General features: G+C 41.2%; 1 protein-coding gene across 2 annotated transcripts; it reads right to left on the minus strand.

Moving 5' to 3' along the window:
* LOC106578309 (histone acetyltransferase KAT7) lies at positions 1-27,667 on the minus strand. 2 transcript variants are annotated; one of them, XM_014156994.2, is made up of 14 exons: positions 27,489-27,667; positions 24,211-24,361; positions 21,481-21,717; positions 21,256-21,338; positions 21,049-21,129; positions 20,850-20,948; positions 20,556-20,666; positions 20,216-20,407; positions 14,614-14,703; positions 14,231-14,371; positions 7,252-7,345; positions 4,271-4,417; positions 3,485-3,591; positions 1-1,200 (listed from the first exon to the last, which is right to left on the minus strand). In XM_014156994.2, the coding sequence occupies exons 1-14, from the start codon at positions 27,504-27,506 to the stop codon at positions 1,099-1,101; spliced, it is 1,653 nt and encodes a 550-aa protein (XP_014012469.1). In that variant the 5' UTR covers positions 27,507-27,667; the 3' UTR covers positions 1-1,098. The 2 variants fall into 2 exon arrangements, with proteins under 2 accessions (XP_014012469.1, XP_014012468.1); XM_014156993.2 differs by having other exon boundaries at positions 20,216-20,419.
* Positions 27,668-27,866: the final 199 nt, after the last annotated feature.

A 27,866-nucleotide genomic window follows, 5' to 3' on the forward strand; every position in this document is an offset into this window, starting at 1 on the left:
TAAAATCTCAAGGTAATTTTATTAAAAATACAAAAGAATTATGACAAAAACACAGCACAGAGAAGTAACACCAAAGGTTTAAACAATAAAACAGGTACCAACAATTCCAGTCGTGCGCCATGAACAAATGCTTTTTTGTTGCTGCAGAATTGTTCACAAGAATCATTCCAGATGCTACAAGCACTGCGATCGATATTGCAGAAGGATCACACACACAACCAGGTATTTCTTATACATTGATGTTATGGTTAAAACCTGAGAGCACTTTGTAACATTGTAATGTAGTTTGCACAGTAAAACATTTTAAAATGTTAAATATACATGTAAAACCTGTATTTATGATGACTAAATGCAAACCAAACATTTGAACTGGTATTCTGTACTATTTGTATTTCTTCATTTGGCAGATTCACAAGAGGCATGGGACCAACTCCTGTATTACTACAGCTAGAAAAAAAGATTCAGATTTCAATGTTTACAGGATCTATACAATTTAGATATCAACGCATAAAAAAAAGAATCTCATACTTTTAAGAAAAAATGCAATGTCTTTAAGGTATCAAAATTCATGCCGATGATTATTGTATATTCTATCTAAAAAAAAGCACTTGTCTCTGCAAACAACTGCCACTGTGTTGAATGAAATAAAAGAAAAAGCCAGGAATGCTGCAGCAGGTCAGAAGTATGTATTTTTTTGGAGGACAAAGAAGCAAAACATTCATTATGTGATCCACTAGTCTGAGCTTTCGGTACAAGGCTTCGACGAGGTGTAAAAACATTCGTAGCTTATCTTGATTTAGGTGGATCGTTTAAAACAAAAGTCATCAACTAAAATTCTCCAACTTTCATTGTTTAACAATATTTAAGCCAAGAATTGATTGGTGACAAATTTCTAAAATATAAATACGAGTCGAAATGTAAAACAGGGGACGAGAGTTCCTCCAGACAAGAAAAAGCTAGTAAAGGGCAGCTATACAGGGTGGATGGAGGGATAGAAGAAAGAACACTGTGGTATTGATAGTTGATAGGACTCCTATCCTGGCAGGAGTGGTAGAAGAAAGAAGAGTTTATTAGGTGGCTCACTTGTGAGCCTTTAGCCTATGTCCCTTTGGGCGGGGTCCATTTTAACGAACTGGGGTCAATGGTTTTGTTGTTGCTGCCTCTTTTGGTCTCCTTGGATTTCCACTCGTCGATCAGATCCTGTAAGGGGGAGTTCAGTTCATAGAATGTATTGGCCTTTTACAGGAATTTGCTTCAGATTCAAGAGCACTGAGTCAAAGACAACATTAAGTCATCCACATTCACAGACAACATGACATAGATGACAACCACATAAAACAGATAGGGTTATATACGCACAAGCTACAGCAAATACAGTGCCTTCAGAAAGTATTCAGACCGCTTCATTTCCCCCCACATTTTGTTAGGTTACAGCCTTCCAAAATGTACAAATTGTTTTCTTCCCTCATCAATCGACACACAATACCCCATAATGACAAAAACTGTTTTCATGAATTTTTTGCTAATTTATAAAATAAATAAAACAAAGAAATATCACATTTACATAAGTATTCAGACCCTTTACTTACTTTGTTGAAGCACATTTGGCAGCAATTACAGCCTCGAGTCTTCTTGGATATGACACTACAAGCTTGGCACACCTGTATTTTGAGAGTTTCTCCCAATATTCTCTGCAGATCCTCTCAAGCTCTGTCAGGTTGGATGGGGAGCGTTCCTGCACAGCTGTTTTCAGGTGTCTTCAGAGATGTTAGATGGGTTCATGTCCAGGCTCTGGCTGGGCCACTCAAGGACATTCAGCCACTCCCCGTTGTCTTGGCTGTGTGCTTTGGGCCGTTGTCCTGTTGGAAGGTGAACCTTCGCCCGAGCCTGAGCGCTCTGGAGCGGGTTTTCATCAAGGATCTCTCTGTACTTTGCTTTGTTCATCTTTCCCAGTCCCTGCTGACTAGTCTCCCAGTCCCTGCCGCAGAAAAACATCCCCACAGCATGATGCTGTCACCACCATGCTTCACCGTAGGGATGGTGCCGGGTTTCCTCCAGATGTGACGCTTGGCATTCAGGATAAAGAGTTCAATCTTGGTTTCATAAGACCAGCGAATCTTGTTTCTCATGGTCTAAGAGTCCTTTAGGTGCCTTTTGGCAAACTCCAAGCGGGCTGTCATGTGCTTTTTACTGAGGAGTGGCTTCTGTCTGGCCACTCCACCATGAATCCCTGATTGGTGGAGTGCTGCAGAGATTTACCACAGGTGGACTCCAATCAAGTTGTAGAAACATCAAGGATGATCAATGGAAACAGGAAGCACCTGAGCTCAATTGAGTCTCATAGCAAAGGGTCTGAATACTTATCTAAATAAGTTATGTCTGTTTTTCTGTTTTTAACAAATTAGCAAACATTTCTAAAAACCTGTTGGGGTATTGTGTGTAGATTGCTAAGAAAATTGTTTAATTTAATCAATTTTAGAATAAGGCTGTAACGTAACAAAATGTGGAAAAAGTCAAGGGATCTGAATACTTTCCGAAAGCACTGTACATGATAAATACAGTGCAAAACCAAGGATAGCTCAAATGTCCACAGGACTTCTCCTTCCCAGGTTAAGTGTCTAGTCTAGTGCATGTTGAACAGTTTGATGCACCTAAGGACAACTTATTTAAGAGGAGAAACGTAGGGTTTTAACTGACAAACTGAATCAAAATTGATATTGTCATGTTGCACGCACGCACAAATGTAAATGCCTAACAGAAAAAATATGAGAAGGATATGTATAACCACGGTAGCAATTGAATGGGAACAAAGGTGAGGACAGTTCACCTGAGACAGAACCACATTCAAACATTACACTGTTGATTTGATGTGCATTTTACCTTTACTGTACTTTTTGCAACCTTTTGTCGATAACGAAATCTGGAAATAGTTCAATAATATAACAAGAATATTCATGCCAAAACTTGGGGTAGATAGAACATGACCAGACAAAAAATACAATATGCCAGGTCGCAGTTGTAAATGAGAACTTGTTCTCAACTAGCCTACCTGGTTAAATAAAGGTGAAATATATTTTTTTTAAATACAAGGGTTTGAGTGACAGGTCTAACTGGTGTCTCCAAATGGCCACACATCTTCAAAGTGTGCACAGTAATTTCAATACACTTTCATTACTCAGGGGTAGAGTCTTCAAAAAGTTCATTTTTGTAAAAAATGTATCACCTGGCTGTGCCTTTGGAGGAACTGAAGCAAGCACATTTTTAGGGGGTGGTGGTCCCATTTAAAACATTGGTCAGTTGAAAGCTATACGTCGTTGTAAAACGAAGACCCAATACGTAATTTATAGTTTGTTACTGTACAGCCACTGCGTTCCAATTTAAACATTTATCAGTGACCAAGTCACCCATTTTGATCCCAAAGGGTTAACCGATGTTGATATTGTCATGACACACATCTCCTTCATGAAGGGGACACATACAGTACCTGTCTCTTCAAGACGAGGTGCTTTCCCTTCCAGTACTTGAGCATCTGCAGGGACTGCAGGGTGCTGACAATGTCCACTGGGTTCACGGCTGTCTCCTGGCTGATCTCTGAACACACACACACATAACACACAGCTCTTCACACAGCTCTTCACACACTCATTCAAAAAAGAGAATCCTGCCAAGAGTGTACCATTTCATATGCTATTCCTAACCATTCAAATGCTTGGTAGAAAATCTGCTAACGTGTTCAAATGACATTTAGGCTAACCTGAAGCCACATAATTAACAACATTAAATCATCAACATTTACAGACAACATGACACAGATGACAACAACCACATAAAACAGATAAGGCTACATACACACAAGGTACAGCAAAAACCTGCAAAAACTGTGCAAAATCAAGGATAGTCTTCCCAGTTTTAAAGTGCTTAGTGTATGTTGAGCAGTTGGATGCGCCTAGAGACAAATGAGTTATGAGAGGAGAATTGCCCTACTTGGACAGGCCCAAACTATAATGTTTGTAACAGAAGAAATATAAGAAGGATATGCATAACCATAGTAGCAATTGAAAAGGAACACTTTGGAGATGATGTATGTGTGCGAGTGTGTGCAAAGTGTGTGTGTGTGTAACCTGAACAAGCCACATCATTTGACAGCGTCATTTTGACCCTAAACTAATTGTACATTCTTTCCAAATCCTCTTAACACAGTAAAGTGTAGCATTAAGCACACACATTTTTGTGTGAAAAATTCAGTTCTATGTAAAGTCCTCTCTATCACCTTTGATGGAGATTTCCTTGCCCTGGAAATTGTACATGTAGCGCAGCAGCACCTCCTTCCAGTAGCTGCGGTAGCTGATGAGGCCCAGGTCCGAGAGGGGCCGCTCCGGGGAGCCCACCTTTTCCTCCACCTTGGACAGCAGGTAACCTATAGAAAGGGGATAGGGTAGGCAGGGTGGTCAGTAGCAGTTCAAATAAACAATGAGATGGACTGCACTAAAATAGCAATGAGACCCAGTGGAGAAAAGCAAAACCTCAAAATGAACTGTAGTTTCACAGGCTAGCATGCTGTTCAAACAGTTGGAGACGGACAGGGTATGTTCATAGCAGTTCAACTGTTCTACCATGTTAGCTAGCTAATAGATCCAAGTTGGCTAGACTTTAAATATAAAGATTAGCTGGCTATTCACTAGCATGCTGTTCAAACAGTTGGAGACGGACAGGGTGTGTTCATTGCAGTTCAACTGTTCTACCATGTTAGCTAGCTAATAGATCCAAGTTGGCTAGACTTTAAATATAAAGATTAGCTGGCTATTCACTAGCATGCTGTTCAAACAGTTGGAGACGGACAGGGTGTGTTCATAGCAGTTCAACTGTTCTACCGTGTTAGCTAGCTAATAGATCCAAGTTGGCAAGACTTTAAATATAAAGATTAGCTGGCTATTCACTAGCATGTGGGCTCATGCTTGAGAGATTGTTTATGAGACCTGTAATTTCTATTTAAAATCTAGCCAACTTGGATGTATTAGATAACTAACAAGATAGAGAGTTATGAACACACCCTGTCCGTCTTCAAAATGTTATAAAATGCCTGCTACAAGAAGTTGGTCATTATTAGTGGGAATTTGGGGGATGTACACTACCGTTCAAAAAGTTTGGGGTCACTTAGAAATGTCCTTGTTTTCCATGAAAATATACATGAAATGAGTTGAAAAATGAATAGGAAATATAGTCAAGACGTTGACAAGGTTATAAATAATGATTTTTAATTGAAATAATAATTGTGTCCTTCAAACTTTGCTTTCGTCAAAGAATCATACAGCCTTGCAGACCCTTGGCATTCTAGTTGTCAATTTGTTGAGGTAATCTGATGAGATTTCACCTCATGCTTCCTGAAGCACCTCCCACAAATTGGATTGGCTTGATGAGCACTTCTTACGTACCATACGGTCAAGCTGCTCCCACAACAGCTCAATAGGGTTGAGATCCGGTGACTGTGCTGGCCACTCCATTATAGACAGAATACCAGCTGACTGCTTCTTTCCTAAATAGTTCTTGCATAGTTTGGAGCTGTGCATTGGGTCATTGTCCTGTTGTAGGAGAAAATTGGCTCCAATTAAGCGCCATCCACAGGGTATGGCATGGCGTTGCAAAATGGAGTGATAGCCTTCCTCCTTCAAGATCCCTTTTACCCTGTACAAATCTCCCACTTTACCACCACCAAAGCACCCCAGACCATCACATTTCCTCCATCATGCTTGACAGATGGCATCAAGCACTCCTCCAGCATATTTTCATTTTTTCTGCGTCTCACAAATGTTCTTCTTTGTGATCTGAACACCTCAAAGTTAGATTTGTCTGTCCATAACACTTTTTTCTAATCTTCATCTGTCCAGTGTCTGTGTTCTTTTGCCCATCTTAAGCTTTTCTTTTTATTGGCCAGTCTGAGATATGGCTTTTTCTTTGCAACTCTGCTAGAAGACCAGCATCCCGGAGTCGCCTCTTCACTGTTGACATTGAGACTGGTGTTTTGCAGGTACTATTTAATGAAGCTGCCAGTTGAGGACTTGTGAGGTGTCTGTTTCTCAAACTAGAGACACTAATGTACTTGTCCTCTTGCACCGGGGCCTCCCACTCCTCTTTCTATTTGGGTTAGAGGCAGTTTGCTCTAATCTGTGAAGGGAGTAGTGCACAGCATTGTACGAGATCTTCAGTTTCTTGGTAATTTCTCACATGGAATAGCCTTCATTTCTCAGAACAAGAATAGACTGACAAGTTTCAGAAGAAAGTGCTTTGTTATTGGCCATTTTGAGCCTGTAATCGAACCCACAAATGCTGATGCTCCAGATACTCAACTAGTCTAAAGAAGGCCAGTTTTATTGCTTCTTTAATCAGAACAACAGTTTTCAGCTGTGCTAACATAATTGCAAAAGGGTTTTCTAATGATCAATTAGTTTATAAGTTTATAATTTAAAAGGCAAACACAAAGTGCCATTGGAACACAGGAGTGATGGTTGCTGATAATGGGCCTCTGTATGCCTATGTAGATATTCCATAAAAAAATCTGCCGTTTCCAGCTACAATAGTCATTTACAACATTAACAATGTCTACACTGTATTTCTGATCAATTTGATGTCATTTTAAATGGACAAAAAAATTGATTTTCTTTCAAAAAGAAGGACATTTCGAAGTGACCCCAAACTTTTGAACGGTAGTGGTGTACATTTGTAAAAAAAACAACAACAATTTTTTTTTTGACATACTTGAAAGCAGATCAGTAATTATTGCAAAAAAAAGCAAGTTAAAATATTTTGATAAAATAACGATTAGTGGGTCTTATGGTTGTGGAAAGCTCATTTAGCCTATGTATTTTACTTTACAAGGCCTGAATTCATTAGATTATTGCTGACTGATTGAAATGCAGTGTATTTTACCTTTAATTGTACAAAAAGCTTATTTTGAGATTATTATTATATATTTTTTGTTAGCTATATCATGAATCACCCTTAAGTTTGAAAAAATATATATATCTGACTTTTAGGCCGTATTGCCCAGCCCTAATAGCCACACAAAGAACTTGCTTTCAGGGCATATTAAAGCAGCTGAATTTTGTGTCAGCCCTTTCAGTGTTGACTGTGTATTTAAAATCACCAATATGCTGTGTTTTCATTCCTGGGGGCTTAATAAAATAATCTGGAAATTTCACCTGGCTGTAGTTAATAAGAGAGAACAGAGGTAAAAAATTGCCTATAGCGACTTACTGAAGTCAATCAGCATCTTCCCATAGCCCTGTCTCATGTACTGGGGCATGGTCAGGATGCAAGAGACGTTGTAGTTGAGGAAAGAGTTCTTTTCCTGTAAGAACAGAGAATACGTGTATGAGTCTCATCTTTAAAACTAAAGTAATGACAGAGACTTCGTAATAAAAAACAATAAAGCTCTAGCATAAACCGTATCAAAACATCATGGGAGAAAGATTTATTAGGATCCCCATTAGCTATTGCTAATGGCAAAAACTAGTCTTACTGGGGTCCGACACAAAACGTAAAAAACATTACAGACAAAATACTTTACAATTGACATACATTTAAAAACATGAACTTGTAGTGTGTGTGTGTGTGCATCTATTCAGTTCCACATACATGTCAGTACATACACACAACAAGTAAGTCACATGGGGGAGAGGCATTGTTTTACATTTACATTTACGTCATTTAGCAGACGCTCTTATCCAGAGCGACTTACAAATTGGTGCATTCATCTTATGATATCCACTTTACAATAGAACATCTATATTATTTTCTTTTTTTTGGGGGGGGGTTAGAAGGATTACTTTATCCTATCCCAGGTATTCCTTAAAGAGGTGGGGTTTCAGGTGTCTTCGGAAGGTGGTGATTGACTCCGCTGTCCTGGCGTCGTGAGGGAGCTTGTTCCACCATCGGGGTGCCAGAGCAGCGAACAGTTTTGACTGGGCTGAGCGGGAACTGTGCTTCCGCAGAGGTAGGGGGGCCAGCAGGCCAGAGGTGGATGAACGCAGTGCCCTTCTTTGGGTGTAGGGACTGATCAGAGCCTGAAGGTACGGAGGTGCCGTTCCCCTCACAGCTCCGTAGGCAAGCACCATGGTCTTGTAGCAGATGCGAGCTTCAACTGGAAGCCAGTGGAGTGTGCGGAGGAGCGGGGTGACGTGAGAGAACTTGGGAAGGTTGAACACCAGACGGGCTGCGGCGTTCTGGATGAGTTGTAGGGGTTTAATAGCACAGGCAGGGAGCCCCGCCAACAGCAAGTTGCAGTAATCCAGACGGGAGATGACAAGTGCCTGGATTAGGACCTGCGCCGCTTCCTGTGTAAGGCAGGGTCGTACTCTGCGAATGTTGTAGAGCATGAACCTACAGGATCGGGTCACCGCCTTGATGTTAGCGGAGAACGACAGGGTGTTGTCCAGGGTCACACCAAGGCTCTTAGCACTCTGGGAGGAGGACACAATGGAGTTGTCCACCGTGATGGCGAGATCATGGAAAGGGCAGTCCTTCCCCGGGAGGAAGAGCAGCTCCGTCTTGCCGAGGTTCAGCTTGAGGTGGTGATCCGTCATCCACACTGATATGTCTGCCAGACATGCAGAGATGCGATTCGCCACCTGGTTATCAGAAGGGGGAAAGGAGAAGATGAATTGTGTGTCGTCTGCGTAGCAATGATAGGAGAGACCATGTGAGGATATGACAGAGCCAAGTGACTTGGTGTATAGCGAGAATAGGAGAGGGCCTAGAACTGAGCCCTGGGGGACACCAGTGGTGAGAGCACGTGGTGTGGAGATGGATTCTCGCCACGCCACCTGGTAGGAGCGACCTGTTAGGTAGGACGCAATCCAAGAGTCAGCCGCGCCGGAGATGCCCAACTCGGAGAGGGTGGAGAGGAGGATCTGATGGTTCACAGTATCAAAGGCAGCAGATAGGTCTAGAAGTATGAGAGCAGAGGAGAGAGAGTTAGCTTTAGCAGTGCGGAGAGCCTCCGTGACACAGAGAAGAGCAGTCTCAGTTGAATGACCAGCCTTGAAACCTGACTGATTTGGATCAAGAAGGTCATTCTGAGAGAGATAGCAAGAGAGCTGGCCAAGGACGGCACATTCAAGAGTTTTGGAGAGAAAAGAAAGAAGGGATACTGGTCTGTAGTTGTTGACATCGGAGGGATCGAGTGTAGGTTTTTTGAGAAGCGGGTGCAACTCTCGCTCTCTTGAAGACGGAAGGGACGTAGCCAGCGGTCAAGGATGAGTTTATGAGCGAGGTGTGGTAAGGGAGAAGGTCTCCGGAAATGGTCTTGAGAAGAGAGGAGGGGATAGGGTCAAGCGGGCAAGATTTCATCTGGAGAGAGAGGGGAGAAAGAGGTCAAAGCATAGGGTAGGGCAATGTGAGCAGGACCAGCGGTGTCGTTTGACTTAACAAACGAGGATCGGATGTCGTCGACCTTCTTTTCAAAATGGTTGACGAAGTCATCCGCAGAGAGGGAGGGGGGGGGGAGGAGGATTCAGGAGGGAGGAGAAGGTGGCAAAGAGCTTCCTAGGGTTAGAGGCAGATGCTTGGAAGTTAGAGTGGTAGAAAGTGGCTTTAGCAGCAGAAACGGAGGAGGAAAATGTAGAGAGGAGGGAGTGAAAAGATGCCAGGTCCGCAGGGAGGCTAGTTTTCCTCCATTTCCTCTCGGCTGCCCAGAGCCCTGTTCTGTGAGCTCGCAATGAGTCGTCAAGCCACGGAGCAGGAGGGGAGGACCGAGCCGGCCGGGAGGATAGGGGACATAGAGAGTCAAAGGATGCAGAAAGGGAGGAGAGGAGGGTTGAGGAGGCAGAATCAGGAGATTGGTTGGAGAAGGATTGAGCAGAGGGAAGAGAAGATAGGATGGAAGAGGAGAGAGTAGCAGGAGAGAGAGAGCGAAGGTTGCGACAGCGCAATACCATCTGCGTAGGGGCAGAGGGAGTAGTGTTGGAGGAGAGCGAGAGGGAAAAGGATACAAGGTAGTGATCGGAGACTTGGAGGGGAGTTGCAGTGAGATTAGTAGAGGGACAGCATCTAGTAAAGATGAGGTCAAGCGTATTGCCTGCCTTGTGAGTAGGGGGGGGGACGGTGAGAGGGTGAGGTCAAAAGAGGAGAGGAGTGGAAAGAAGGAGGCAGAGAGAAATGAGTCAAAGGTAGACGTAGGGAGGTTAAAGTCACCCAGAACTGTGAGGGGTGAGCCATCCTCAGGAAAGGAACTTATCAGGGCGTCAAGCTCATTGATGAACTCTCCAAGGGAACCTGGAGGGCGATAAATGGTAAGGATGTTAAGCTTGAATGGGCTAGTGATTGTGACAGCATGGAATTCAAAGGAGGAGATAGACAGATGGGTCAGGGGAGAAAGAGAGAATGTCCACTTGGGAGAGATGAGGATTCCAGTGCCACCACCCCGCTGACCAGATGCTCTCGGGGTGTGCGAGAACACGTGGTCAGACGAGGAGAGAGCAGTTGGAGTAGCAGTGTTTTCTGTGGTAATCCATGTTTCCGTCAGCGCCAAGAAGTCGAGGGACTGGAGGGTAGCATAGGCTGAGATGAACTCTGCCTTGTTGGCCGCAGACCGGCAGTTCCAGAGGCTGCCAGAGACCTGGAATTCCACGTGGGTCGTGCGCGCTGGGACCACCAGGTTAGAGTGGCAGCGGCCACGCGATGTGAAGCGTTTGTATGGCCTGTGCAGAGAGGAGAGAACAGGGATAGACCGACACATAGTTGATAGGCTACAGGAGAGGCTACGCTAATGCAAAGGAGATTGTAATGAAAATTAACTAAACAACTGGGGAAGCGAGAGAGCAGGGCCTCCCTCACTAACAATTCACTGAAACACTAAAACACTAAAATATAACTTTTCTAGCTTCCACTTAGAAATTATAATTGATGTAAACTACAGTGGTTCAATGTTTCCAGGAATAGGCTCAAACTTAGTTTATTCAGCTAGATAACTTGGTACAGTATTGGTACAGACCCACATAGTGCACCGTATGCTATGACGCCGTAGCTAGCATCCATGCTAGCATCCAATAACGGTTAGCACCAACACTTGGTTACAACAAACTACCAATGGATCATTCGTGTCCGTGTCTAGTTCATAACGCAGAAGTAATTAAACGTTGGCTAGCTAACACAAAGTCAGTCCTGCTAGCTACACAAGTGGGCTACACATCTCGAATGTTCAGAAAGTTAAGCTTACGTTGCAAAAATCTTATTGACTAAAAATGATACAGCTAGCTAGTAGAGTTGGCTAGCTAGCAGTGGCCGCGTTGTTGACTTTGTTAGAAAATGTAGCTGGCTAGCTAACCTCGATAGTTACTCTGTACTACGCCTTTATCTTTGATACAAAGACAACTATGTAGCTAGCTAACAATACACTAGTCAAATCGTTCCGTTGTAATGTATTTAGTTTCTACAGTACTGCTAGTACTGTAAAGTTGGTTAGCTAGCAGTGGCTGTGGTGTTCACTTTGTTTGGAAAACGGCGTCACTGCGAACGAATACAGCTGGCTAGCTAACCTTGTTAATTTCTCAAAGCTACACCTTTATCCTTGATGCAAAGACAACTATGTAGCTAGCTAACAATACACTAATCAAATCGCTCCGTTGTAATGTAATGAAATGTAATATTACCCGCGGAGCGAGGTACTGCACGACTACTCATTCCAGCATCCAGCTGTGTGCTGTGAGGTGTTGCTTTATTTGTTTTTTTGAAACAGGTTTGCTGTTCAATTGCGCTATATGTGAGAGAAGGGAGTTCCATGCACTCATGGCTCTATATAATATTGTACTTTTCCATGAACTTGTTCTGAACCTGGGGAGTGTGAATAGACCCCTGGTGGCATGCCTGGTGGGGTAAGTGTGTGTCAGTGCTGTGTGTAAGTTGACTATGCAAACAATTTGGAAGTTCCAACAATGTTTCTTATTAAAAAAAAAACAAGATGTGATGCAGTCAGTCTCTCCTCAACTCTTAACCAAGAGAGACTGGCATGCATAGTATTCATATTAGCCCTCTGATTACAATGAAGAGCAAGACGTGCCGCTCTGTTCTGGGCCAGCTGCAGCTTAACTAGATCTTTCTTTGCAGCAGTTGACCATGACTGGACAATAATCAAGATAAGATAAAACTAGAGCCTGCAGGACTTGCTTTGTGGAGTGTGGTGTCAAAAAAGCAGAGCATCTCTTTATTACAGACAGACCTTTCCCATCTTTACAACCATTGAATCTATGTTTTGACCATGACAGTTTACAATCCAAGGAAACACCAAGTAATTTAGTCTCCTCAACTTGTTCAACAGCCACACCATTAATTACTGGATTCAGGTGAGGTCTAGAACTTAGGGAATGATTTGTACCAAATACAATGCTCTTAGTTTTAGAGATGTTACTGGTCACCCATTCCAAAACTGACTGCAACTCTTTGCTAAGGGTTTCAGTGACTTCATTAGCTGTGGTTGCTGATGCATATATGGTTGAATCATCAGCATACATGGACACACATGCTTTGTTTTATGCCAGTGGCAGGTCATTGGTAAAACTAGAAAGTAGTAGAGGGCCTAGAGAGCTGCCCTGCAGTACACCACACTTTACATGTTTGACATTAGTGAAGCTTCCATTAAAGAAAACCATCTGAGTTCTATTAGATAGATTGCCCCACTGTGGATTTAGAGCTGACGTTGAATAGCCATAAAACATAAGTTCTCAACATGGGTTATGGTCAATAATACCAAAGGCTACACTGAAATCTAACAGTACAGCTCCCACAATCAATTTCTTTCAACCAATCATCAGTAATTTGTGTCAGTGCAATACATGTTGAGTGCCCTTCTCTATAAGCATGCTGAAAGTCTGTTGTTAATTTATTTACAGAGAAATAGCATTGTATGTGGTCAAACACATTTTTTCCCAACAGTTTGCTAAGAGCTGGTTGCAAGCTAATAGATCTACTATTAGAACCTGTAAAGGCCGCTTTATCACCCTTGGGTAGCGGAATGCCTTTGAGGCCTGAGGACAAACACTTTCCTCTAGGCTCATATTAAAGACATGACAGATAGGAGTGGCTATAGTCAGCCACCATCCTCAGTAGCTTTCCATCTAAGTTGTCAATGCCAGGAGGTTTGTCATTATTGATCGATAACAATAATTTTCCCACCTCTCCCACACTAACTTTACAAAATTAAAACTTACAATGCTTTTCTTTCATTATTTGTTTTTTATGCATGAATACGATGGCTCACTGTTCGTTGTTGGCATTTCCTGGCGAAGTTTGCCCACTTTGCCAATGAAGTCATCATTAAAATAATTGCCAACATCAAACAGTTTTGTGATGAATAATCCATCTGATTTGATGAAAGATGGAGTTGAATGTCTTTCTGCCCATCATTTAATTTAAAGCACTGCAAAGTTTTTTTCTATGATTCTTTAGAGCATTGATCTTGGCTTCATAATATACTTCCTTCTTATTTTGTTGAGTTTAGTCACATAATTTTTCAATTTGCAATATGTCAGCCAGTCAGATGAGCAGCCAGACTTATTAGCCACTCCTTTTGTCCCATCTCTTTCAACCAAACAGTTTTAAAATTCTTCATCAATCCATGGAGCCTTAACAGTTCTAAAAGTACGTTTCTAAACAGGTGCATGCTCATCAATAATTTGACGCTTTTAAAATATTTTTTACATCATCCACATGAGTCACAGAAACATCTTTTGTATGCTCTCTTATTCACTATTTTAGGCCCAACTTTTGGAAATGTGGCTTTTCTGTATGTCACTATACTGTGATCACTGCACCCAATGGGTAAAGATACAGCTTTAGAACAATGTTCTACTGGTAGGTTGATTAATAACTTGAACCAGATTACAGGCACTGGTTACAGTGAGAAGCTTCCTCTTGAGCAGACAGCTTGATGAAAACCAGTCAATATTCAGGTCCCCAAGAAAGTAGACCTCTCTGTTTACATCACATACACTATCAAGCATTTCACACACATTACTTAGGTATTGACTGTGAGCACTTGGTGGCCTATAGCAACACCCCAAAAGAATAGGCTTTAGATGAGGCAGGTGAACCTGCAACCACAACACTTCAATAACACTTGACATGTGATCTTCTCTAAGCATTACAGGGATATGGCTCTGAATATATACAGGCAACCACTATCAATGTGGAAGGAGTACAGTGGATGGGTGCCTTGGTCTTTTTTTAACATTTTATTTACCTTAGAGAAGTATCCCACAAGATGGCAGCCTGTGTTGTCTGCCTCAGTCATAACGTAGAACAGAAAGGGTTCCACGTCATAGTACAGCGTCTTGTGATCCAGGAAGAGCTTGGCGAGTAGACACAGGTTCTGGCAGTAGATCTGGAAAAGGAAACCACACCATTTAAAATCCTCAAAGGCCTTGCGAGATAATGCAGCTTGTTTTATAGGACAGCCAGGCACCTCTGGGGTTAGGGACCATAGGCTGAAGAAGTGTGAGACATTACTTTTTTTTTTAACCATGATAATTTCTTTGCTCTTTAGACCAATACACCTATTTTGAGGAAAAAACAGACAAAGTAATGTATGAGTCCAGGGTTAGAGAAAATGTATAGGCCCCTCACCTTGTTCTTCTTGCCATCCACTTCAAAGACAGAGATGGCTCCCTTCCTGTAGACCTCATCTCCGGGTGGATGCTTCCACACACACTTGGCCTAACAAACACAAAGGGATACAACACTATTGATTTGCTAATTCAAATCCAATTAAAGGCCCACTGACCCAGTCTGATATTTACAGCCTTATAATCATTTAAATCAATGATGTACAAGAGTGATGTATATTGAACAAAAATATAAACACAACATATAAATAAAGTGTTGGTCAAATGTTTCATGAGCTGAAATAAAATATTTTTAATACGCACAAAGCTTATCCCTCTAAAATGTTGTGCTCAAATTTGTTTACATCCCTGATTAAACAGCATGATCATTACACAGGTGCACCTTGTGCTGGGGACAATAAAAGGCCAATAAAAGGAACATAACACAATGCCAAAGATGTCTCAAGTTTTGAGGGGTCGAGCTGTTGCCAGATAATTAAATGTTCATTTCTCTACCATAAGCCACCTCCAACGTCGTTTTAGAGAATTTGGGAGTACGTCCAACCGGCCTCCCCACCGCAGACCACGTCTAACCACGCCAGCTCAGGACTTCCACATCTGGATTCTTCACCTGCGGGATCATCTGAGACCAGCCACCCGGACAGTTGATGAAACTGAGGAGTATTCCTGTCCGTAATAAAGCCCTTTTGTAGGGAAAAACTCATTCCGATTGGCTGGGCCTGGCTCCCTAGTGGGTGGGCCTATGCTCTCCCAGGCCCACCGATAGCTGCCCCTCTGCCAGTAATGTGAAATCCATAGATTAGGGCCTAATTTATTTATTTCAATTAACTGATATCCTTATATGAACTGTAACTCAGTAAAATAGTTGCACGTTACGTTCATATTTTTGTTCAGTATATGTAGTAAAATTATGGGGGGGGAAATGATCATATTTGACATGCCAATGTAAACAACACGAAAGCAACGCTGCTGCCACCTTCTAGCCTGGAGTATTTTAACCAGGCTGAACCCCGATGTACACCGCTACAGAAAGTATTCACACCAATTCACTTTTTCCAGATTTTGTTGTGTTACAAAGTGGGATTAAAATTGATTTGTCATTTTTTGTCAACAATCTCCCCAAAATACTCCGCAATATCAAAGTGGAAGTCAAATTCTTATATTTGTAAAAAATGTATAATAAATAAAACATGAATATATCTTGATTAGATAAATAGTCAATAGAATCACCTTTGGCAGCGATTACAGCTTTGAGTCTTTCTGGGTAAGTCTCTAAGAGCATTCCACACTTGGATTGTGAAACATTTTCCCATTATTCTTTTCAAAATTCTTCAAGCTCTGTCAAATTGTTTGTTGATAATTGCTAGACAACCATTTTCTGGTCTTGCCATAGATTTTGAAGCAGATATAAGTCAAAATTGTAACTCTGCTACTTGGTAAGCAACTCCAGTTTAGATTTGGCCAGTTTTTTTTGCTTGTGTTTAGCTCCATTCTATTCATTTTTATCGTGAATAACTCCCCAGTCCTTAACAATTACAAGCATTCCCATAACATGATGCAGCCACCAACATTGTTTGAAAATATGGAGAGTGGCACTCTAATGTGTTGTATTGGATTTGCCTCAAACATAACACTTTGTTTTCAGAACAAAAAGTTAATTGCTTGCCACATTTTTGAAGTATTACTTTAGTGCCTTCTAGCAAACAGAACAGAAAGTTTTGGCATATTTGTATTCTGTACAGGCTTCCTTCTTTTCACTCTGTCAATTATGTTAGTATTGTGGAGTAACTACAATGTTGTTGAGCCATCTTCAGTTTTCTCCTATCACAGCCATTAAACTCTGTCACCATTGGTAAAAATCTCTGAGTGGTTTCCTACCTCTCCGGTAGCTGAGTTAGGAAGGACACCTGTATCTTTGTTGTGACTGGGTGTATTGATATACCATCTAAAGTGTAATTAATAACTTCACCATGCTCAAAGGGATATTCAATGTCTGCTTTTTTTATTTATAGGTGCCCTTCTTTGCGAGGTATTGGCAAAACCTCCCTGGGTCTTTGTGGTTGAATACTTATTGAGAAGACATTTCAACTTTTCATGTTTTATTAATTTGTAAAAGTAAAATAAAAACATAATTCTACTTAGACATTATGGTGTATTGTGTGTAGAAAAGTGACCAAAAAAATCTAAATTGAATCCATTTTAAATTCAGGCTATAACACTACAAAATTTGGGAAAAGTCAAGGGGTGTGAATACTTTCTGTATGTATTAGTGATGCATGGGTCAGCTGTTTGATCTCCCGCAATTGCCAATTTCCCATTCGCAACTGCCCGACTATATGTGATAAAGTGAAAAGCTCAGGCCCGCAGCACCTGACCCTAACCCGCAAATATAGAAAATGTGCTATACAGTCAGAGATGCCAGAACAATTTATTGACATGGGGTGCGTGATTATTATCATTATTAATTTAGATAGGCCTATGTTTCTGCTTTTAATTTTCAACATTTGGTAGGCTATTTGATAAACTTGTCTATAACTAGATACATGCAGCTTCACTTGTCACTACTTGTTACCCTACATCAATAAAATGAATTATTTAATCTAGTTGACATCGGTAAAGTTCTCTTTTACGTCTGCTTCTCTCACGCAGCAAAGAGGTTTAGAGACCAGGGAGAGAATGCAATAACAACAACAAAAAATAAAGAAAAAAGGGGGAAAGATTATCTGTGCAAATGGTTATCAGATCAGGAAAATCTACAGGCCCCAGAATATTTTTTTCGCCACATCACTCTGGGACATGTGGTGCCACCTCTGACTATTTTCCTCCCTCGAGCTAGATGGTAGCTCTCCACCATTGATATCACTGATGTGTGAGGAAAAAGGGTAGTGAAAATGGAGAATGAACTGTTTGCGAAATACATTTTCCATTATCAAGCTTGCTAAATAGATACCGGAGGAAAGTGGAGAGCGCGTTTGTACACGACCTGCGATTTCTGTGAATCTGATTGGTGAAGACACGCAGAGTGCAGTTACATGCACACAATAATATGATTATGTGGATAGTCAGATTAATATAATAGTTTGATTAAAACGCTTACATACTTTGCAAGAACGATTTTCCAAATAATCCTGTTTACATGGACACATCTGAAATCAGGCTACCTGATGGCACTCTGAAAATGCTGAAAATCGCCAATCAAAATAAACATTCTACCACAGAGTTTGGACATACCAACTTTATATGTGAAAACTACTTCTAAGACGCATACATTCAGTTGTTCTGAACTCACTTCACTCGCGCTAAAGAGGGACGGTCGCTCAGCTGGTGCTAGCATATGCACTGATCAAATACACCACTGGACATCGATTAAGGTGTTTACATGTCCTAACAATTTGAAAGATTGCTCAGAAAACCAGATGTTTTAATTGGCGTATGCTTACTTCGATTTTGACCTTATGCCGATTAAGATAAGAGTATTTCATTATTAGTGTGCATTTAAACATACTCAAAAAGCCTACAGCAGTACTCTGATGTGAAGGACAGACATTGTGAGCAAGTTCACAAACCATGTGGCAAACTGGTAAAAAAAAAAAAAAAAACACTTTGCCCCTATTTTTAACGCTTTCCATCAATATATTTTATTAAACTAGAGCTGCGGGAAATACTGCCTCGCCACATATATTCCAGTGGCCCTGAAAATAGTACTATGAATACGGAGAGTGCCTGACTGAAGAGCTAGACATTTTTCTCCTTGCCCAAGTCCTCCGATTGGCTCAGCACCAACTTCAGACAGAATGTTCCGGCTAGAAGCATATTTTTAGGGTAGTTTTTTTTTGTACCAGCATACTTTGACGTCAAATTACGTGCATGGTATGCAAAATGCGTGCAGGTTGGCAGGTCTGCATTAGTTTGACCAGTTTTAAGAGAATTACAAGCAGTGAAAACACTCCAACATATTTCTGATAAGATTTTAGTTCGGGTTGGATGTATAATTTATGTGGTTGAAATACTAGCAGCTTTTATGATGCTGATAAAGATAGGGACCGTATCTAAAGGTTCTAACAGCGCATTCATTCTCTCAAGATTCTGAAATAAATACATTATATTTCTCTACTCCTGTTCCCGAGTCAAAATTTACATTTGGTGTAACATTTTACTGCAAGAACGGCTTAATTCTGCAGGAGTTAATGTTATATTAGGCTATGTGAGCGGTTATAGGCCTACAGTCAATGTCCAGATTTCAGTTACTATTCCATTTAACACATCTGAACAGTACAGTCACATTGGCCTGCCATATTTGACATCCCCGTCTTGCGACTGTCCAATCTGTATAGCGCCTCGCAGTCATCACACATAACATCTTGGATCGATGTTAACTTTTTCTGCCCAAGTTCCCAAAAGCATTTGGCAAATGGCATTTATTTGGCACGCATACAGTTAAGCCTAAGCTTTAGGGCATATGCACCAACTCCAGATAAAAATTATGAAAGAAAAACCGAAATGTAGCCTATAGATATTCAATTGCACAAGAATTATACATTTGGGATTTTTAATGCGTTGTTTTCTCTTTATTTAACCTACCCACCCACCTTTAATACACACAATATTTCATGACCCTAAACCCGCACACGGATATAACCGCGGTGACTGCGGGTTATGAATCAACCCATGCATCACTAATGTTTACACAAAAAAAGCATTGACTGACATTCTGGGCAGAGGTGTACCGCAGCCGACAGTCTTGGTGGTTTGTTCATGCCTTAAGGGTGTAGTTACACGTAGCAACTTGGACACAGCTTTAGTTGCTTGCAACTATGTTGCATTAGGATTGATTCGTGCAACACCCCCTGCCACTGATAAGCAATTCATCTGCGACTTGGTTGCATCCAGTTGCAAACAATTCAACTTTGTGCAACTAGTTTCAAGAAACAGCCAATCAAAACAAATAATTTTGTCACATGATCCATTCCAAGGTTCAAACCCTATGTTGTCATGTCAACACAGCTGCCAGTGCTGTGGGAACCAATACAGAAGAGACATTAGCCCAACGGGAGCTGTATAAATAAATATTGTCATCGTGGCTAGTAAAGATTTATGTACATGGTTTGGCAGTCAAAAAACATCATTTCTTAGGTTAACCCAGACCTCTCTCTGACCAGTTTCAACTGAAATTGTCCAACATGAACTGCATTAGTTGGCTTAGCTTGTTGCTAGCTTGGTTAGCTCGTAGCTAGCTAGCTAGCTTGATGAAACGGTGCTGGCAATTTTATTTTGGCTAGCTAGCTAAATTGTACAGCCAGCTTAACTAACTCGATCCTTATACAATAACCAAACGGTTGGATAAACAAATAATTTGTGAAATCACAATGTAATGCAGAAGATGACATTGGGTAAGTTTAGAATTCCCAAACATATGACAAAAGTAGCTTAAATTTGATTGGCTGTTGCATGCTATTTCAATCGCATTTGAGCTGTTTTGTGCACCAGCAAAGTGGCTTGAGAAGATGTCACTCGTAACCGGCAACTGCAACTAAAATGGCATGAAAGTTGCTTTGTGTAACACAAGCCTAAGAGGTGATAAGCCTGGCTCTTCATTATCTTACCATGTGTCGTCTCAGAATGGTCTGGCTCTTCATGTACTTGAGGCAGAACTCGCAGACGTAGAGGCGTCCCAGGCGGGCGTACTCCTCAGGGTAGGGCGAGTGGTACCAGGTGTCCAGCTCGTAGCGGCCGAACAGGATGGTCTTGATCATGTTGCTGCCCTCCGTGATCTGGCCCTGGATCCGCAGCCTCTCCTGTGGCGTTTTCAATAAGTGTGAAACAAGAGAGGTGAAATATGAAATTCTTCTAAACAACCAAGATGACCTTATCTACAATACAATCTATATCCCTATTGGTTAATTATGAATGAAGGAGGTAGGTGCACTGAGGTTTTTCTCTTACCAGATCTTCAGATGCACGTGCCTGGGCTTTTCTAAAGAGCTCCAGGTCATATTCACTTGTGATGTTCTCCAGAAGAGGTTCTCTGGTGTTGCCGTGGCTCTGTCGATGCTCCTGTGGACGAGATGGAGAAATAAAACGGTTGGGTGATGCAGTGTTGATTGTGTCAATAAACCAAGTCTACATGACAACATCACAAAAACTACTTCTGAAATACGTTTCAAATTCTAAGACACCAAAATGTAAGATCTCCATAGCAAACATAATTGTCCCTTAAGTCATTTAAATATGTCTCACCATGTATTTCTCCTTCTGCTCCTTAGACAACCCAGAGTTCCTCCCTTTCCTCATCTCCGTCACCTGCTCTTTGTATCTCGTCTGTCTTGAAGTGGGAGTCTGGTGGACACAACAGAAATTCATTGTGATTTTTTTCACTTCCAACATGATAAAATGTATCACCTTAAAAAGTATTCAATATTAATTGTATTAATTTTACCTGGTGTCGTGTGGCGTGTCTGTTGCTTTCCTCCTGCACCTTTGCCTCTTCTTCGTGTTTCTCACGAGTGGTTGCTTTCACCTGTCAATAAAAAGGAAGAATACATTTATTGGGGATTTGATTCTCTGTGGCTCTCATCGTAGGAGACAATGAAGTTAATGTACCTCAAAAAACACATAACCAATGGAAAATATTGTTGACATATACCTTGCATTCATCAGCAGAGAGGTTGTGGTAAAGTGGGCATCCTGATACCGCAAAATGCCGTTCATGTTTCCCTGTTAGATGTCCTGCGAGAAACAAGAGAGAAAGAAAAGCAATGAGTTTACAGAGAATACATTTAATTGACTAGAATCATAACACATGACAAGTCTTGTTGAGCATCCACTAAACTAGCAGTGGTGCCACTAACCAAATGGTGACTTATTTTACCCAATGAGTTGCATCCCGGCGTGGGACACTTCATGTTAAAATTGTAGGTCTCGTGGCAGCGACGGCGCTTGGGCCGGTGGGAGAGGTCCTTGTCGGAGTCTCTGAGGGCAGGGTCTTTGGCCAGGCTCTCATCGTGGGAGGCATTGGGGCTGGAGATGTCCAGCTCAGACTCAGACGACGGGGCGTTGCCTGTAGGCGTCAACGGTGGAGACTCGTCTTGCTTCACATCAGGTGTGTCTACATGGGCAGGTGGGAAAAACGGCACAACATTTAGCTACAAGGCAATGTATAGGTTGTCCAATAAAAAAATAAAATGATGGGACCAATGGGTAAAATAATATGTTAAATGTGTAGATACTCCTCTAAGAAAACCTGTCTATCATTATCTGTTCAAAAGTTACTGGAGTTTTTACCCTTGTAGGATGGACAAAATTAGGGTGAATAATTCAATGGAGGCCAGAGAAAAAACGTGGTAAAAAATCTGGAAAATCGCATTGCGTCAGTTAGGCTGGATTCATGCTGAACAGACCGCTCACGTCAAATGTGTTGCAAAATAAATTTACACATACATGTTATTCAATCATTGCACCCACACTGCTCACGCGCACCAACGAGCGTCTGCGTTGCCAAGCGCTAAAATAGAGTTGGTTCTATTTGTGGCACAGAACGCACTGCAAGTCCTGCCTCTCCCATCTCCTCATTGACTTTTAGAAGCATATACCCACATGCCATCTCATTGGTTATACCCACGTGGGTGATTGAAAGATGAACGGAGGTCAGTCGGTTGTGGTAATACACCTTATTATGAAAGTTAGATGCCAATTGCCATATAAAGTCCAAAGAAGAAAAAGCCTGGAAGGGGGACTAGAAATGACTCGGTTGACCGTTTTATGTGTGGACTAATTGTCGGAGTTTATATGCCAGGACAAATTAGCTAGCAACAGCAAGCTAGCTAGCTAAATTGCCATACATGTTTAATGCTTTTCAACCAGTCCCCAAATTAATATAATTGGTTCAGAGTTTGTTTTGATACTTCAACCTGCATGTCGTGATTGCGTTTCGTATGGGGGGACAAAATCTATTCGCGCACGTGGACCATGGTGTTATTCAATCATTGCACCCACACTGCTCGCACGCGTCAACGGCATCTGCGTAGCCATGCGCTAAAAATAGAACTTGGTCCTGCCTCTCCCACCTCCTCATTGGTTTTTAGGAGCATATAGCCACATGCGTAATTGAAAGATCTACTGAGGTCCACACTCCAGTCGGTGGAGGTAAATATTTAATGCTTTCAGACCTGTCCTCAAATTAATATAGTTCGTTCAGAGTTCATTTTGATATGTCAACCTGCGTGTCCTGATCGCGTCTGGTGTGGGTGGACAAAATCAACATGTGGTGAGCGGTCTGGATGTAACGCTAACTGACAGGCTCACTGTTGAACTCATCTTTCTTCTCAAATCTGAAGAACATAAAACAATATAGAGGTAAGTTAGATATTGATTTTGAGACATGACATGCAGTATTTTCATATTGTAATATACACTTTATATTAATGCGAAATTCCATTCACAAAAATGTTTGTGAATTGTTAACGGAGCACTGAGCGTACCGCAAGCTTTTTATTTTCAAATCCTTTTACATTTAATCTAGCTCATATCATATTAATTTTGCGACTCGCGGATACAACTATGCAGACACCACCGCAACATATAAAATCCACAAAAGTCGATATGAGAATGCGGCGGCGCTCTGTCAACAGAGCTTGGTGCTTATTATTGGATGTGTTAGGTTACGAAATCTGAAGTTTTGTATATAATGTTAATGATATGTTAGAGAAAGACCCCACTGAACAATTCCGAACATGAAGAATCATATTTGTCTTGGTAAAATGTATATTATAACATAAGGAAGTCAAATTTCATCACCAAAGCGCAATTTCTTCCACTCTGTGCGGAGTGGGTGGCAGAGTTTCTGTTAGCCGGTAATAACCAGGAGAAGAAGAAAAAGTCCCATTGCAAAATAATACTTTTAGCCTAGTCATTGATGGAAATAACAGGCGATGTAATTTGACTGGTCATGCTTATCGGTCTAGGTGAATTTGCATAATTTTGTGGAATTAAATTGCCGAGTGTATACAGTATATTCAATATGTAGCCCATTTTATTTATTACACTTGTACAGCATACAGATACAGAGCCTTTGAGAGGAAAATCTGTCAGACAGTGCAAGAGCTGCTGTTGCAGTAATCTGAAAAATTTGTGGTCAAATCATGACGTCAGCGATCTTCAGGTCAGAAAATCTGAGCTCTAGAAAGAGGCCAGAGTTCCCGAGTTGGATGACCGTTCAAAACTATTTTTCCCCCAGTCAGAGCTTGTTTTTTCCCCAGTTGATGAATTACCATATTCTAAATATGATTTCTGTTATTCTGAGCACAGTGGGTGGACCCCCCTAATCAGGTTACCCACCCAATGCATATGGGTCTGGTACATGTCTTCATCGTCCGGTAACTTTTTATTTTGCCGGTCACATGCCTGGCCAGACTTTTTCCTAACAGAAACCCTGGTGGGTGGACACCCTACAATGTAGGATACAATAATGGAATCTTTTAGCAATTCTTAGCCCCCACAAGGTCTCCTAGACAGGTGACTGTCTCACTGTTAGCTAGCCTAACTATTTCAGTTGCTATGTAGGTTTTGATTCACAGCTAAAGCATCCATCCCATGGCTTTACCTTGTGAGCTTTGGCTGAGGCGCAGAGATGCTCTTGTGAGGCGTGTTCTCTTGGGTATGTTTCCATCACTCTCCGAGCTGTTCGTCTGTTCCCGCTCAGCAGAAGAGTCTGAATCTTCAGTCCCATCAGAGCCGCTCCCCACATGCACTCTCTGTGAGAAAATGAAATAAAGCAGGATTAGTAAGGTTAATGCTAGAACATAAGATAGCTAGCCATTTACTTTCCATGGTGGCTCTAACGTTAGCTATAAGTTAGCTTGCTAGAAGATACTCACCCTACCGTTAAGCTCGTTTACACTGAGCTGCACTGAGGTCGGAACGCAACCGTGGATACATTAAGACATGGAGCCGAAAAAGGGTACCTCGATGCAGGGATGGGATATGCCACTGTACTCCAAATTGTACCTTTATCCACACTGACAAGATTGAAATACTGCTAGTTTCCCTGGAAAACTACCCTTGCTGTCCTCATGCTAGCTAGCAGTAGCCACCACAGCCATTTTGGAATGGCAGTGTCAGCCAATCAGCTCCTTTGTTGTTCAATGCAATGTGCCATTCTGTAATGGTTTCTGTGGCTACTGGTTGGGTGTTAGGGGACAAAATGAAACTGAGGTTCTGGTATTATATTTTGTATTCCATGTTATATAGAAGCTTATTAGGAACACATAACACCTTATTTCATGAGGATAGGATTCTTAAGTTCTACACATTTTGTTCAATATCTCAAGATAGGGTGGTCATATTATTAACAAATGATTAAATTAAAATGCTATATTATGCAAATTAGGCAGTACGGAATACATAATTACAGTAATTTAAGACCAATCATTTAAGGTAGGCTTGTCATACTATTAACAAATCTTCATTATTTATGCAAAACTGAGTTTGTAACCATTTGAAAAATTTTATGAAATTAGAATACTACTTTATGCAAATTAGACACACACACACACAGCACCCCCACCAACACACACACAGCCTTACACAGACACACACTTCTCAGCAAGCCCACACACTCACACAGCAGCACCCCCACCAACAGACACACACAGCCTAACACAGACGCCCACTTCTCACCAAGTCTGAACTGTAACACAGAAGGCTACCAGTCTATAACATTGCTTACTTCTGGTAGGCCTAGACCTGAGTTGGGTTACATTGTAATGATATTTTCAGTCAAAAGATGTCCGATGACCCTGAAACACCCTCAGGACTTTCCCATACTTCTTGGCAATACAATATCACATCGATTTTACTCTGATAGGTTGAGGAATACCCATCGCAAAAGAGCAAATATGAAACACACGCAAATATGAAACACACGCAAATATGAACACACCGATTTCGAGGGTTTCACAAAAAAGGCTGTCCAACTGATTTGAACGTTCTTAGCACGGCACTTGCTTTACATTTAGGCTCATATCATGTTAATATCATAACGTACAGTATTGGGATTTTAAGACATGGTTAACAACTGCCACGTTGTTTTCAAATTATTTATCATGTATTTTGACGACCACATTATTGACATTTAGTGAAAACAGATTTGTTTACTGCGTTTATTTGTAGAATTATTGTATTACGTCCATTGTTTGTTGCTTCACCTTAGCCCAATATTGGACTAATGGAGCCAAACGTTACTCCTTAGTCCAAGGACCTTACATGTTCTGTTTAAAGGGCAAATTGGCTCTGGAAGTCAAAACAGGCAAATACTCCATCTAAACGTGAATCGATTCTCAATTGCGGTACGGTCCTAGAAACATAAATCCCTTTACGTTCATATCACATCAAAATAATTTCACAAATGCAAAATAAACACTTACTGTACACTTTTTAAACTAGTTTTAACACAGTTGCAGCCGACAGTATTTTTCAGTGGCAACATTTGTGACGTCTGTCTTCCGTTTACACACAGGTGTTCCAAAAAATGCAAACAGCTAATTAACACAGGTAGTCCACTGTGTCTTTCTTCTGTTTTCCATAAACAAGCACTGTAACATGGGAATATGGCTGTGTGGAAATCCTAACTCTATAAAAAGGTGTGTATCAATTAAATATTTAGTTTTTTGAAAACTATTTCTCAGCAATATGAAAGATAAGGTCCTTATTGTTCCAAAACCAGCCATGCGTGTCAAAGTTCAGACCGAGTGTTGTGGCTCTTAACAAAACTCCCCCCTACAGAAGACACCTTCCGCCAATTACTTTTATGTGTAATGTAATAGAACTGAGAGTCATAACCAAGGGCGACTAACACCCTACTACTGGTAGCTAGCATGAGGACGAAAGGGGATGTTTTCTGCGGAAACTATAAGTATTTCAATCTTCTCGGTGAAGTAGTGTGGAAAAGTTAAATGTGGGGTATCCCAACCTTGCATTGAGGTACATTTTCCGACTCATATCTCGCTCTGACTCCATGGTGTCTAAAAGGCACTGCTTGGTCAAGCCGTGGTCTGCACTGGCCGTGCAGCTTTTAAAGTGATACGGCTTCCGCAGAAGTCAGGGCATTCATACTTCTTGTGCTTCGCAGAGCTGTTTTGAAGGAAGTTGTCAAGGAAGTGAGTCTGTGTTTATACAGGACCCACCTACTGTAAACCAATCATGTCAATGAGGAGCTATATATGGAGCCCTCAACATTGTTACAACATTTGGGAGGCGCACAGCAATGTGGTATGGAGCTCAATTTGGCCTCTGAATGCCTACGGAGGCTGCGCAATTGAGTCACACCCTCCATACAGACCCTCCACCACATTTTCAGATCAAGTACACATTGGCTTTTAATGTATGCAAGATTGTGTTCCGACCTCAGTGCAGCTCGGTGTAAACAAGCGTAATGGTAGGGTCAGTATCTGCTGGCATTCTCTAAATGAGCTAGAAGTAGAATTATTTCCACTTCATCAGTAGCTAATAAACAATTTACCAACGTTAGATTATTTAACGTTAATGTATCAAATTCTAATAATTGAGATATACAGTTAGGTTGTTAGTAGCTACATAAACAAAGCCTGGCTAGTACAACACAATATTAGCATCAGCTATCTAGCTTATAAGCGTAAAAAGAGGCCATCTTGGCTAGCGAACTAATGGTTATGCATTTTGTTTATATACAAGTTAACGTTAGCTAACAACGTAAAATACTTTCAAATCGACACAATAGAAATGCGCATTTCAGCAACGTTATGCTAACATAGCTAACTGTTCTAGCTAGCTAAGTTAACGTTACCGGTATTTGACTTGGCTAGCTTATCCAGCTAACCATCTTCCGACATATATTTGTCTTACCTGTCTTCTACGGGGCATTTTTGCCTTGAGGAACTACGTATAATAACTGCTGTGGGTGGAACTAGTTTAGATTCGTTTTTTTACTTAAAAAGTTTGTATGTACACACAATATTAGCTAGCTATGTCTCGCGCCACATCTTCCGTTTGGAACACCTCTTGTGTTTTTGTGTAATGTGGGACTGTCTCCACTGGGTGGCAAGACAAGGTACATGGTCCAAGCCAATGATGTATATTAAAACCAAAAATCATTGGTCTAAGCCCTAAACCTTTGAAAAATACAGTACAATTCTGTGTCTTTCTTTCGAATTTGTATGACTCTTTTTTACAGTTCTACTAGCTTACATACATTTATACGAGTTGTAAAGCTATCTGTACTAT

Source organism: Salmo salar, chromosome ssa19 (assembly GCF_905237065.1).
Source record: "Salmo salar chromosome ssa19, Ssal_v3.1, whole genome shotgun sequence".
Lineage (NCBI taxonomy): Eukaryota > Metazoa > Chordata > Actinopteri > Salmoniformes > Salmonidae > Salmo > Salmo salar.

Excerpts from the sequence above, each read along its gene's own strand:
- LOC106578309 (XM_014156993.2), bottom strand. Across the intron at positions 21,718-24,210 it reads CCTCAGCCAAAGCTCACAAG|ACACACCTGATGTGAAGCAA; the intron begins GTAAAGCCATGG and ends CTGCCCATGTAG. Across the intron at positions 21,130-21,255 it reads TCTCTGCTGATGAATGCAAG|GTGAAAGCAACCACTCGTGA; the intron begins GTATATGTCAAC and ends TTTTATTGACAG.